This window comes from Primulina eburnea, chromosome 13, assembly GCF_022965805.1.
Source record: "Primulina eburnea isolate SZY01 chromosome 13, ASM2296580v1, whole genome shotgun sequence".
In the NCBI taxonomy this organism is placed as follows: Eukaryota; Viridiplantae; Streptophyta; class Magnoliopsida; order Lamiales; family Gesneriaceae; genus Primulina; species Primulina eburnea.
This window is the reverse complement of record NC_133113.1, coordinates 23,339,363-23,353,562: the sequence shown is the minus strand read 5'-3', so window position 1 is coordinate 23,353,562 and position 14,200 is coordinate 23,339,363. Positions and strand designations below refer to the sequence as shown.

Sequence of the window (14,200 nt, the reverse complement as noted above, 5' to 3'; positions counted from 1 at the left end):
GTGTGGGGTGTAGGAACATGTAGGGGGGGTTTTGTGTATTGATTAGGGAGATAATTAGGGGAGTTAATTAGGATTTAATTAGGGGAGTTAATTAGGTTAATGAAAATACTAATAACTAATTAACATGCTAAATAAAATACTAATCCCCCACTAATTAAGTAGCACCCCTAATTTAAAATAAAATGCACAAGTGTCAAATTTTTAATATTTAAAATCCCCAACTAATCAAATTAGTATTTTTGAAAAGCTTAAAATCTTAAAATCGCCTAATAAATTAAATTAGGCTTTAAAAATGCTAAAACTTAATAAATCATTTAAATGTCATTTTCTTGACTTGAATAAAATGCCCCATTTTAAAATCACCTAAATCGTCGCCGGTCTCATTTCTTCGATCCCGCCTCGAATAATCGTCTGAAACATAAAACTCAAGGAGAACGTTTTAACGTTGATCAATTAAACATATTATAATTTAAAAATAATGAAAATTCATAAATCATGAATTAAAACCCAAATTAATGAAATAACCATGCATTAAAACCATTTAATACAATACATAAGGAATTTAATAACTGGCATGCATGTGGCTCACGTGGACCTTAAAGTTTTGGGACGTCACAGAAACATTTTTACAAACTAATTTGTATGATGGTGAAGCTTTTTATAATTTCTAAAGCACTCTAAAGATATGAAGATCCAACAAGTCTTCACATCTGTAGCTTACCCGCAGAGTAATGGGCAGGTGAAGGTGACTAATCAGACGCGGGTGCAGGGTCTAAAAGCTCGACTTGACAATGCTAAGAGAAATTGAGTGGATGCGCTACCAAGTGTCTTATGGACATATCGAACCACTCCAAGAAAAAGAACCAAAGAAACTCCTTTCAGTTTGTTCTATGGTAATGTTGAAACATTTTTACTAACTAATTTGTATGATGGTGAAGCTTTTTATAATTTCTAAAACACTCTCTAACCATTCAACTATGTAAACTGCATTATTCTTAATATTTTATTTTCCCTCGTAACATTTCAATTTCATAAATTAATGACTATAATTTTAAAATTACAAAAAAAAAAATTGTTTCATTATCTAATTTTTTATGAAATACATGCATCGCGTGTGCCACGATACGCTAGTATAAGATAATATCGGACCTAATAGAGATAAATTAGTATTTTGATTTGTTTTTCAAGATCCTCAAAATACCCCCTATTCTTTTTTTAGCACGAAAAATCAAATTAATGTAAATTCTTTGAAAAAAAATATTAAAATCAAAACACCCCCTATTAAAATAAGGGTAATTTGTAGAAAAATACCTCTGTCCAAGTTTTTTTTAAGATTCAGTACCCAACAGATTTTTTTTGTATTTTAGTACCTGACAAAATACCAACTTAGGTTTTACTACATATTTCATGTATTTTTACATTTTTACCCTTTTAATTAATAAAAAAATATATAAATACTTATTTTTGTTGGACATCTACTATATCCACTCATCAATCCCAATGCATTTGGATGACATGTATATTTAATTTAAATATTTTTTATTAAAAAAAACAAATTCAAAACTAATTGAATTTTTTGAAATACTTAGTTTTATTTATGAAATACTTAATTTCAATTTTAAAATACTTGATTCAGTAAATGAAATACTCAGAATGTTTATTAAAAACTGGATATTCGAAGATGCATTTAAAAAAAACAAATTCGCAACTAATTGAATTTTTTGAAATACTTAGTTTTACATGTAAAATACTTAATTTCAATTTTAAAATACTTGATTTAGTAAATGAAATACTCAGAATGTGTATTAAAAACCAGGATATTCGAGTATGTATTTAAAAAAAAAAACAAATTCGCAACTAATTAATTTTTTTGAAATACTTAGTTTTGCTTGTGAAATATTTAATTTAAATTTTAAAATACTTGATTTACTAAATGAAATACTCAGAATGTGTATTAAAAAGCTGGATATTCGAATATGCATTTAAAAAAAAAACAAATTCGTAACTAACTGAATTTTTTGAAATATTTAGTTTTACTTGTGAAATACTTAATTTTAATTTTAAAACTACTTGATTTAGTAAATGAAATACTCAGAATGTGTATTAAAAACTGGATATTTGAATATGCATTTAAAAAAAAAAACAAATTCGCAACTAATTGAATTTTTAAAATACTTAGTTTTACTTGTGAAATACTTAATTTTAATTTTAAAATACTTGATTTAGTAAATGAAATACTCAGAATGAGTATTAAAAAGCTGGATATTCGAATATGCATTTAAAAAAAAAAACAAAGTCGCAACTAATTGAATTATTTGAAATACTTAGTTTTACTTGTGAAATACTTAATTTTAATTTTAAAATACTGGATTTATTAAATGAAATACTGATAATGTGTATTAAAAAACTAGATATTCGAATATGCATTTTAAAAAAAATCGCAACTAATTGAATTTTTTGAAATACTTAGTTTTACTTGTGAAATACTTAAATTTAATTTTAAAATACTTGATTTAGTAAATGCAATACTCAGAATGTGTATTAAAAACTTGATATTCGAATATGCATTTAAAAAAAAAAACAAATTTGCAACTAATTGAATTTTTTAAAATATTTAGTTTTACTTGTGAAATAATTAATTTCAATTTTAAAATACTTGATTTTGTAAATGAAATACTCAGAATGTGTATTAAAAAACTGGATATTCGAATATGCATTTAAAAAAATTACAACTAATTGAATTTTTTAAAATACTTAGGTTTACTTATGAAATACTTAATTTTAATTTTAAAATATTTGATTTAGTAAATGAAATACTTAGAATGTTGTATTAAAATACTGGATATTCGAATATGTAACGTAATTTCATCAAATGCTCGCATTTTCTTCCAAGATGCATTTAAATGACATGTTCATTTCATTTTAAAATACTTGATTTGGTAAATGAGATACTCAGAATGTGTATTAAAATACTGGATAAGTACCTAATTTTAGTTTCAAAATACTTGATTTCATAAATGAGATACTTAAAATAGATAATAAAATACTGGATATTCGAATATGATTATGATGCAATTTCAATGCAAATGAAATTTTAACAAATATATTGCTCATCATTTCTCATGAAATAAAAATAACAATTTATTTCGGTATACAAATAAAGAACTTACTTTTACTCCGGGACAAGTATGCTACTATATTTTTGTTAAAAGTAAGTGATATCTTCAAGGACACGTGATCGCCAACCTCAAAATTCAACGGCCTGTGTCTCACATCAGCATAACTCTTCTGTCTCGACTGTGCTGTCTTCATCATCTCTCGAATATCAGCAACAACATCAGCTGTCTGTTGGACCAACTCTGGACCCAACATCTTTCTCTCACCAATCTCGTCCCAATATAAGGGTGATCTACATTTCCTGCCATAAAGTGCTTCATATGGCGCCATGCCAATCGTCGCTTGATAGCTGTTATTGTACGTGAACTCAACAAGAGGAAATTTGGAATCCCAGCTACCAGGATAATCGATAGTACAAGCTCTGAGCATATCCTCTAAAATCTGAATAACTCTCTCTGATTGACAGTCGCTCTGGGGATGATATGCTGTACTGAATGCTAACCGTGTACCCAAGGCTCTGTGCAAACTCTTCCAAAACTCTGAAGTAAATGAAATACTCAGAATGCGAGTATTTGGTGAACTTACGTTGCATATTCGAATTTTCAGTATTTTAATACTCATTCTGAGTATCTCATTTAAGAAATCAAGTATTTTAAAATTGAAATTAGGTATTTCGCAAGTAAAACTAAGTACTTGAAAAAGTTCAATGCTTAGTTGCGAATTTGTTTTTTTAACAATAAAAAAAAATAATTAAATGAAATGAACATGTCATCCAAATGGATCTTGGATGGAAATACGAGCATTTGATGAACTTGCGTTGTATATTCGAATATCCAGTTTTTTTATACACATTCTGAGTATTTCATTTACTAAATCAAGTATTTTAAAATTTAAATTAAGTATTTCATAAGTAAAACTAAGTATTTCAAAAAATTCAATTAGTTGCGATTTTTTTAAATGATTATTCGAATATCCAGTTTTTAATACACATTATGAGTATTTCATTTACTAAATCAAGTATTTCAAAATTAAAATTAAGTATTTCACAAGTAAAACTAAGTATTTCAAAATATTCAATTAGTTGCGAATTTGTTTTTTTTAATGCATATTCGAATATCCAGTTTTTTAATACACATTCTGAGTATTTCATTTACAAAATCAAGTATTTTAAAATTGAAATTAATTATTTCACAAGTAAAACTAAGTATTTCAAAAAATTCAATTAGTTGCGATTTTTTTTTTTTTAATGCATATTCGAATATCCAGTTTTTAATACACATTATGAGTATTTCATTTACTAAATCAAGTATTTTAAAATTAAAGTTAAGTATTTCACAAGTAAAACTATGTATTTCAAAAAATTCAATTAGTTGCGAATTTTTTTTTTTTAAATGCATATTCGAATATCCAGTTTTTAATACACATTATGAGTATTTCATTTACTAAATCAAGTATTTTAAAATTAAAATTAAGTATTTCACAAGTAAAACTAAGTATTTGAAAAAATTCAATTAGTTGCGAATTTGTTTTTTTTTTAAATGCATATTCGAATATCCAGTTTTTAATACACATTATGAGTATTTCATTTACTAAATCAAGTATTTTAAAATTTAAATTAAGTATTTCACAAGTAAAACTAAGTATTTCAAAAAATTCAATTAGTTGTGAATTTGTTTTTTTATTTAAATGCATATTTGAATATCCAGTTTTTTAATACACATTCTGAGTATTTCATTTACTAAATCAAGTATTTTAAAATGAAATGAACATGTCATCTAAATGCATCTTGGAAGTAAATGCGAGCATTTAGTGAACTTACGTTACATATTAGAATATATAGTATTTTAATACAACATTCTAAGTATTTCATTTACCCCTCGCTAATCTACTTAATTCGTTCGACAATGATCTATGATTTCCACGAGATTTCATATCCAATTGAACACGCCCTCTCAAGCTATGCCAAACTAATTCAACTCAGTGAAGTAATTAAATCTCTTTAATTATTTATCAAGGGTGAATTGCATGTCGTTTTATTAAATCCACTAGCTTTCGACCTACTGAACTATGACTATCGAAGTATATCCGACTTCATATTTATCTGTAAATTTTAAATCCACGGATTAAATTACTTGTTCCTATCACGAGATATTATCTCGAAGAACATTGTCCAGAAATCTTCAAATCTTCGCGCTAAGCCTTTTTTCTTTTTCAAAGCTTTGTGGCTGCTGAAAAGTTCTTGAACATGTCATCCAAATGCATCTTGGATGGAAACGTGAACACTTGGTGAACTTATGTTACATATTCGAATATCCAGTATTTTAATACTCATTACAAGTATCTCATTTACCTTAAACTGAAATTAATTATTTCGCAAATAAAACTAAATACTTAAAAAAGTTCAATGCTTAATTGCGAATTTTTTTTAAAAAAATAAAGAAAATATCTAACTAAAATGAACATGTCATCCAAATTCATCTTGGATAAAATTCAATTAGTTGCGAATTTGTTTTTTTTAATGCATATTCGAATATCCAGTTTTTTAATACACATTCTGAGTATTTCATTTACAAAATCAAGTATTTTAAAATTGAAATTAATTATTTCACAAGTAAAACTAAGTATTTCAAAAAATTCAATTAGTTGCGAATTTTTTTTTTTTTAATGCATATTCGAATATCCAGTTTTTAATACACATTCTGAGTATTTCATTTACTAAATCAAGTATTTTAAAATTAAAATTAAGTATTTCACAAGTAAAACTAAGTATTTCAAAAAATTCAATCAGTTGTGAATTTTTTTTTAAATACATATTCGAATATCCAGTTTTTAATACACATTATGAGTATTTCATTTACTAAATCAAGTATTTTAAAATTAAAATTAAGTATTTCACAAGTAAAACTAAGTATTTCAAAAAATTCAATTAGTTGCGAATTTGTTTTTTTTAAATGCATATTCGAATATCCAGCTTTTTAATACACATTCTGAGTATTTCATTTACTAAATTAAGTATTTTAAAATTAAAATTAAGTATTTCACAAATAAAACTATGTATTTCAAAAATTCAATTAGTTGCAAATTTGTTTTTTTTTAATGCATATTCGAATATCCAGTTTTTAATACACATTCTTAGTATTTCATTTACTAAATCAAGTAGTTTTAAAATTAAAATTAAGTATTTCAAAAGTAAAACTAAATATTTCAAAAAATTGAGTTAGTTGCGAATTTGTTTTTTTTTTTAAATGTATATTCGAATATCCAGCTTTTTAATACACATTATGAGTATTTTATTTACTAAATCAAGTATTTTAAAATTTAAATTAAGTATTTCATAAGTAAAACTAAGTATTTCAAAAAATTCAATTAGTTAAGAATTTTTTTTTAAATGCATATTCGAATATCCAGTTTTTTAATTCACATTCTTAGTATTTCATTTACTCAATCAAGTATTTTAAAATTAAAATTAAATATTTCACATGTAAAACTAAGTATTTCAAAAAATTCAATTAGTTGCGAATTTGTTTTTTTTAAATGCTTATTCGAATATCCAGCTTTTAAATACACATTCTGAGTATTTCATTTACTAAATTAAGTATTTAAATTTAAAATTAAGTATTTGACAAGTAAAACTAAGTATTTCAAAAAATTCAATTAGTTGCGAATTTATTTTTTTTAATGCATATTCGAATATCCAGTTTTTAATACACATTCTGAGTATTTTATCTACTAAATCAAGTAGTTTTAAAATTAAAATTAAGTATTTCACAAGTAAAACTAAATATTTCAAAAAATTCAGTTAGTTACGAATTTGTTTTTTTTTTTAAATACATATTTGAATATCCAGCTTTTTAATACACATTCTGAGTATTTCATTTACTAAATCAAGTATTTTAAAATTTAAATTAAGTATTTCAAAAAATTCAATTAGTTGCGAATTTTTTTTTTTAAATGCATACTCTAATATCCAGTTTTTTAATACACATTCTGAGTATTTCATTTACTAAATCAAGTATTTTAAAATTTAAATTAAGTATTTTACAAGTAAAACTAAGTATTTCAAAAAATTCAATTAGTTGCGAATTTTTTTTTTAAATACTTATTCGAATATCCAGTTTTTAATAAATATTCTAAGTATTTCATTTAATGAATCAAGTATTTTAAAATTGAAATTAAGTATTTCATAAGTAAAACTAAGTATTTCAAAAAATTCAATTAGTTGTGAATTTGTTTTTTTTAATAAAAAAATATTTAAATTAAATATACATGTCATCCAAATACATTGGGATTGATGAATGGATATAGTAGATGTCCAACAAAAATAAGTATTTATATACTTTTTTATTAATTAAAAGGGTAAAAATGTAAAAATACATTAAATATGTAGTAAAACCTAAGTTGGTGTTTTGTCAGGTACTAAAATACAAAAAAAATCTGTTGGGTACTGAATCTTAAAGAAATCTCGGACAGAAGTATTTTTCTACAAATTACCTTTAAAATAACTTATTTGACTTCAAAAAAAATTTAAATTGATTTTTATTTTTTTTATTTTTTTAACAATAATATACGTACACATAAAGAAAATCGACTACATAAGTGCATGCTGGAATTATGATTAAATTAAAATATAAAATTGTTTGAAATTCTGTTATGGAGCCTTGACTTGAAAGACATCAAGCGGGCTTATTGTCTTGTAACATCAACAGCATCATTTTCCATGGCCAATAACTTATTGAATAGCTATATTTCATTAAATCAAATAAATCTGAGATAAATGGCTTCTGCCAAAGTGACTCAAAGACCAATGTTACGTTGAATGAATGATTGTTATACAATCAAAAAACGTTCTCTCAAAGATAAGAGAGTTTCTCATCAATCAATCAGTTGATAATGAACCAGTCGATCAATCAAGTCGGCCGGGTAGGGACGCAGTGAAAGTCGAGTTAGACAACTATTTATTCAGCTTAAATTTTTTTAAAAAAAATGATTGTAATTTGTTCATTTTTTTAGATCGCACCTCTCCATCCATTCCCAAATAATTTTAGAAACATAAACAATATCATTAGCATTCATGTTTTTTTGCTGGTAACAAATCATTGAGCAAATACAGGAACTTGACCTCCCTTAGTCGCTCATTCTGGACAGATTCTCCAGCTGTGTTACGAAGCGACTTCTTTCTTCCCTTTCAGATTGATAGCTGATAGCTCCTGTTCTACAAATTCGCCGGCACATATTGGAGGATACTTGCTGGATAGGGGTGAGTTCCCAAAGTGGCCTAGAGGTATTAAAACTGAATCTGATGCTATGTGCGCAAAAAGCTAGATACAATGCAACAATATGACCAGATTTTAGTTAGTAATATTTACGTAACAAAATTGTAAGAAACAGGCACGTGTCCTAGTTGTACATACCGTTGAGGATACCCTCCATAGGCTTCGGTTTTGGTTTGAAGCAAGTTTTACTGCATCAAGTGTTCTGTCGGTGACAACGACCTCATGCATTCCAGCTATGCACTCTCCACCGGTCAACCACTCCAACTGCATAAGCAGGAAAGGTTAAGGTTTGGATTGGAAGAAGGATGACAAGTCTTAAAACGGCGTAGAATTAGGGAGGAAAATCATCTAAAGATAATAAAGCGGGGGGGAGGGGGATCATTTACCCGAGTCACCTTAGAAGCAAAATGAGTAGTTACTCTTTTTTTTCCAGTTTTTACAAGTAAAGAATAACAACATACCCCACAACTAGCTCACAAATATTATTTAATCAAGATATTTAGCTTTGTGGAATGCCAAAAAATAAGGATGACAATGAGTCGAGTCTGAACTCTATCTCGTATTAAACAGGCTCCAACAAAGCGGATTTAGACCCGACAAAGCGGGTCTACAAGTGGGTTCAAGGCGGGTCCCGGTTTGGTCAAACCCGCCCCGACCAAATATGTATATATTTAAAATATATATTATTAATGATATAATTATTTTTTTTACACTAAATAATTAATATCTTATCTATAATTTTAGTTTATAAATTTTTTTGATTGAAATTAATTAATTTTATTATTATTATTAGATGTTTAATTTGAAAACATATGATTACAATTTTTTTTGGTTATCAATTAAATACAAGTCAATATATTTTAACTTGTGATAATATTTTTTTTGTCATGAACACTATTAATATAAATTTGGACACATAAATTTAATGATTTGTTGATTTTTAAAATTTTATTGAATAAATATAAAATTATATATTTTCGACGGATCCAACCCGGATTAAACTAGTCGGGTTCGCGGGGCAGGTCCCGGGCAACCCGCCCCAACTTGGACCCGTTACCATCCCTAGAATAACTCATACCTGCTTTCCTGTTTGAATGAGCAGGCATCCCACGGGAACTTTGACTTCCATCTTTTGCCCACTTCTCAACCAAATATTCAGACCTGGGAATCTACTCCTCCCGTGAATGGTAAGAAAATTGAGATCATAATGATATCCGGCAAACACCGTTCCAATTTGACCATGTCGTCTTAGGTTACTTCCTGTTGGAGCAAGTAGGTGCGGACCCTGGAATTAGAATTGATTATTCTTGCATAAGAGTACGTCAAGGGAAGAAGCGTGCATTAAAAAAAAGAAAATAAAGAGAAAAAGATTAAAATTCTCATACAATACTTCAAACCATCAATAGGCAGGAGTATTATTTGAATCAGACTGGAAAAACATAAAGATAGAGATCCGTGGATTTCAGGCTCCTAGTGAGAAGATGGGAGTGGAAATCATAGATGAGAGTTACTAACTCGGTACAAAGTTTTTTGGTCAGACAGGTAGACGGAGCTTTTACAGTCATTCGGTTATTTTTAGCCAAAAATACTTTTCAGTTCTTGTATTTCACTATTTCTGAAGTTGAACGTGCAAACATGCTAAGAAAAGAATTATGATAACAACATGAAAGATAAACTACAACAAGACTCAAAAGGAAGTTACGAGAACCATTATCGTAATTTCTACCACAACTTAATCTCAGAAGTTTATCAACTGAGATGCACTAAATTTACGGGTATTTCACTTATGTAAGGTAAACATCTTTATAAAATGACATTTGAGGTGATGTGCACAATACAACACTAGAACATAAAATCTTTGAGTTGGCATCATATGCAAAGTCCATGCAAGAGACAAGCACAAAATTTTCTACCACGAAGGTTATGCATGAGAAATTAGACAGACCTACATTAAATGAGTTGATGAAAGAAAGAGAAATACAGGCTATGAAGAACAGCAACCTGCTTCATTAAAGAAGTGAAAGCATCCTTTCGCAGTCCAAAGCCGACTGCAGCCATTTCAGCAACGACCTGAGAACAGAATTACAAATATGAAAGATACACAACTATCCATTTGAAAGAGAAACAAGAAAAATTGTAAGGCTGATGTCTCACCTCTATCGCAGATATCATTTTGTTTCCCCATGAATCCATAGTATCCTTCCATGTAGGAAATCCATCAGGTATTACAGGTTTGGAGTTAAGTTCCTAAAGATGAAGACATGTCAGAATTTAAAATCCCAACAATCTCAAAGTGTGAAAACCTAAGGTGACCTTAAAGCGAGTAACTGAAGGCCGTGGACCAACTCTCCACATGTAACGCCACTTGGGGTCTGGTCCAGTGGGAGCGGATGGTTGAAACTCTTCAGGCATTGTTTTAAGTTTCTGTTGCATTTCTTCATCAACTAGACTACGAGGCACTTCAACGCCTTCAGGTGTCACTCCTACCTGCGAAAACATAATATCAAAAAACAATTCAGGTTTGTAATGGTGCCCTGCCAGGAAACTTGACTGGGTGTTCTTGCAGCAAATATATTTTGGAGAAATTTATGAAATGCACAAAAGAAAAATATGCCAACGTTAAGTACGGTGGAGATGTATAAAATGTTATAAATTAAACAAATGAGCTGCTATGTTTTCACGTATCCTACTCATCTAATAAGGTCCAAACATGTAGAAAATATAGACCACATCAAGGCATCAAGCTTAACCTATGTTAATTTACTGTTGTGGTTATCCCGCTTCTCTGGTGCTGAACTAAACATTGCAGATATTAGTGCCCAGACTGCTGAATTCATCACCCAGTCACCAGATGAAGAGTCTATGCATAAGAATGCTCCAAACTAAATATACGGAACTCACAGAAGCGGTCATTCCCAGCCTTATATAATAAGTGAGCAGCATATTCATCACTAAAAAACAAGCGAAGCTGAGATATTTAAATATTCATAGTTGTGTTGATTTAATCTGACTCCATGATTATATCATTCAAAGATCAATTCAGCTGTCTTTTTTTTTTTGCTGCTTTCCATGGCCTATCTACTCCTGCTTCAATTGACAGTTCAAAGCCATAAGTGTTCACTTGAATTTTGTGAATGCAGTCACATAAAGTAGTGGCAATGTTATTAGGTGGCATGAAGTTTTAGGGTGTAGCTAACAGTATAATCCATTCTACACTCCTCTCACACAAAAAGACAGGAATAAATAAATACAAAAGTGCGAGATCTAGACAGAAATAAATAAATAAATATAAAAGTGCGAGATATAAATCCCCCTCGAAATTTCAATAGAAACAATCTCCAATCAAAACTCCCATTTTCTATCATACGAAATCCAACCTAAATTGAAAATAAACAGACCTGATAGTGAAGGTGTGACCGCTCTTGCCGGCGCTTGAACTCATCAGGCATTTCGAAGTACATCTCCATCATATCAAGAAACCGATCGTTGTCTTCAGCAGTACAGCGGGGATCTTGGACTAGTAAAGCTCCCGTATCTCTCAGCGTTCGGCTCACCTCGGAGCACATATTCTTCAGGCTCAAATCCAGCTCATTTTTGTCAGCGCAATTATGGTTTTCCGAGAATTCCAAGTACGGCGCTAAATCGATCACCGGAATCTCCATTGATGTAGAAGTGTCGGAATGGGGGCTCAGCTCTTGATCTGGAAGGCGGTGCTCGATGTATGGCGGGAGAGTTGCTTTTTTACCCTTTTGTACATACAAACCAAACCCCCCACGCGTTTTCAGTTTTTGTAAATTTTTAAGTATATTTATATTATTATTATTATTATTATTATTATTATTATTTTTAAGTATATTATTATTATTATTATTATTATTTCTACACTTTCACTATGTTGGAAAACAAAGATACGGAGAAGATTTGTGGAGATTTGGAATTATAAATCTTGGTTTTAACCGTTTGGTTAATTAGATTTTAAAGGATTTGACTGGATTTGTGGAGAGTTGGATTTATAAATATTGGTTTTAACTATTTGGTTAGTTGGATTTTAAAAATAGAATTAGATTTTAAGGGATTTAATTGGATTTCATTGTGTATAAACAAATCTTCTCCAAATTAGTCAGATTTTACGAGATTTGGATTTGAATAAACCTAAAAAATATTCATAACACAAATTTTAATCTTTCTAAATCTTTATATGTCATGGTTGGATTAAACAACAAATTTCTTTATTTTTTATTTTACATGTTTGATTATTAAGATCTATTCTTATAGTTGTCATGAATATTGAATAATTCTTTATTCAATAATAATTTATTTTTTTATTTATAAAATAAAGATGTTGTTGGATGTTTAATTTTAAAATAATTTATTTTGTAAAATTTAAATTTGAATATTTAAATGCTATATTTGATTATTTTATTTTAATATTCATTTTGTGTTGATTAACAGTAGTTAATTAATTATCCAAACACACATTTTATGTTGATTGTGAGTTTTTTTTTATAGGTTTTATTTATTGATATCAGTATTTGTATATTAAATTAATCTCATCAAACTATAAAATCAAAACAAAAACGGTTAATTAGCATTAAATCCTCAACACCATTTTAACTTTGTTAAAAGTCCCTGGGTCAGCATAAATTTGTTCCCACTCCCTGAAAAAGTCCATTTCTTTGTATCAACTCCCTAATGGTCTCCAAAATGCCATTTTGTCCTCATTTTTTAAAGGAAATAATCGGCTAGGGCGACGTAGAATTTTGAAAGAATAAATGCAGAACTTTGAAAAGCAGTGAAGACGATTGGCGCGAAGTTTTTGCTGAAGCTTTACGTTTTTTCAGTGGGTTTGCTTTTTGGAATGTTATGTGCTTACCACTCACGGGTTTTGCTTTTTGGGAATGTTATGTGAATGCATCTTTGATATTAAGCTTTTGTTTTATTAAATTGGATGTTATGTTTTGTGGATTAAACGAAAAACAGAATCTGGAAGTGGACCTTGCAACCCATGCTTTTTTGTGTAGTTGTAAGATTAAGAAGCAGTTTTTTATGATTTCAATTTTCAGTGGTTTTCGTTTGATGAATATATATTTGTGAGTCTCGGGAACAAATGTGCTGATATTACACCTAAACCTATTATTCCGTAATATGTAGCTCCACAACACAAGATGTACGCGTCTTTGAACGACGATGATGACATGTCCTTAACATGATTCATATTCATATGTGTATGTTTCTAACCATGATCGAATTGAGAGCAATGAGTAAAGACGAAGTTGTTGGCAATCCAAATTTTGTGAGGTAAAATATATTAGATCCATGACCATATTGTGTTTTGATGATGTTGTATTTTACATCTAGCAAGATTGAAATTGTGAAATTATTGAAAGTGTTTTGGTTATATACGTTTTTTCTTGTTGATTGGTACTTCATAGAGTTGAATACATTTTTAGCAGTAATGCACATGATATCATTTATTTTAAAGTACTAATTTTATTTAAATTTAATTCCTTGCATTATTTATGCTATATTTATTTTTATTGGCTGCAACTTAATAATTGGATTGATGAGGAAGACACGCAATCAAAGACTGATAACAAGGTCGAACAAGGCCAGTTGTCGAATACCCTAGATGCTTGGATTAATTTCATATGAAGGACAAACATTCAAAGATGTTGATTGTAGAAAATTTGTGAAATTTTATGTTGTTGATACAAGACGTTCATTTATATAGAATGGATGATACGGAAAAAGATTATTGCTATTTGTATTGAAAAGAGTTGTAGATCAAGAATTTATGCTTCTAATGTAGG

At 28.7% G+C, this 14,200-nt stretch overlaps 1 protein-coding gene across 1 annotated transcript; it reads right to left on the bottom strand.

Annotated features, from left to right (window-relative positions):
* Positions 1-7,915: 7,915 nt before the first annotated feature.
* LOC140810800 (uncharacterized) lies at positions 7,916-12,155 on the bottom strand. The gene is made up of 7 exons (XM_073168694.1): positions 11,789-12,155; positions 10,704-10,877; positions 10,545-10,637; positions 10,392-10,460; positions 9,469-9,675; positions 8,529-8,654; positions 7,916-8,435 (listed from the first exon to the last, which is right to left on the bottom strand). Exons 1-7 carry the CDS (start codon positions 12,050-12,052, stop codon positions 8,277-8,279), a joined length of 1,092 nt encoding a protein of 363 aa, XP_073024795.1. The 5' UTR covers positions 12,053-12,155; the 3' UTR covers positions 7,916-8,276.
* Positions 12,156-14,200: the final 2,045 nt, after the last annotated feature.

Bases quoted from the DNA above. Each gene is read 5' to 3' on its own strand.
- LOC140810800 (XM_073168694.1), bottom strand. From the start codon at position 12,052: ATGGAGATTCCGGTGATCGATTTAGCGCCGTACTTGGAATTCTCGGAA. The intron at 10,878-11,788 runs GTCTGTTTATTT...ATGTTTTCGCAG, and splicing joins GGTCACACCTTCACTATCAG to GTAGGAGTGACACCTGAAGG. The intron at 9,676-10,391 runs GTTGCTGTTCTT...TTCTAATTCCAG, and splicing joins TCACTTCTTTAATGAAGCAG to GGTCCGCACCTACTTGCTCC.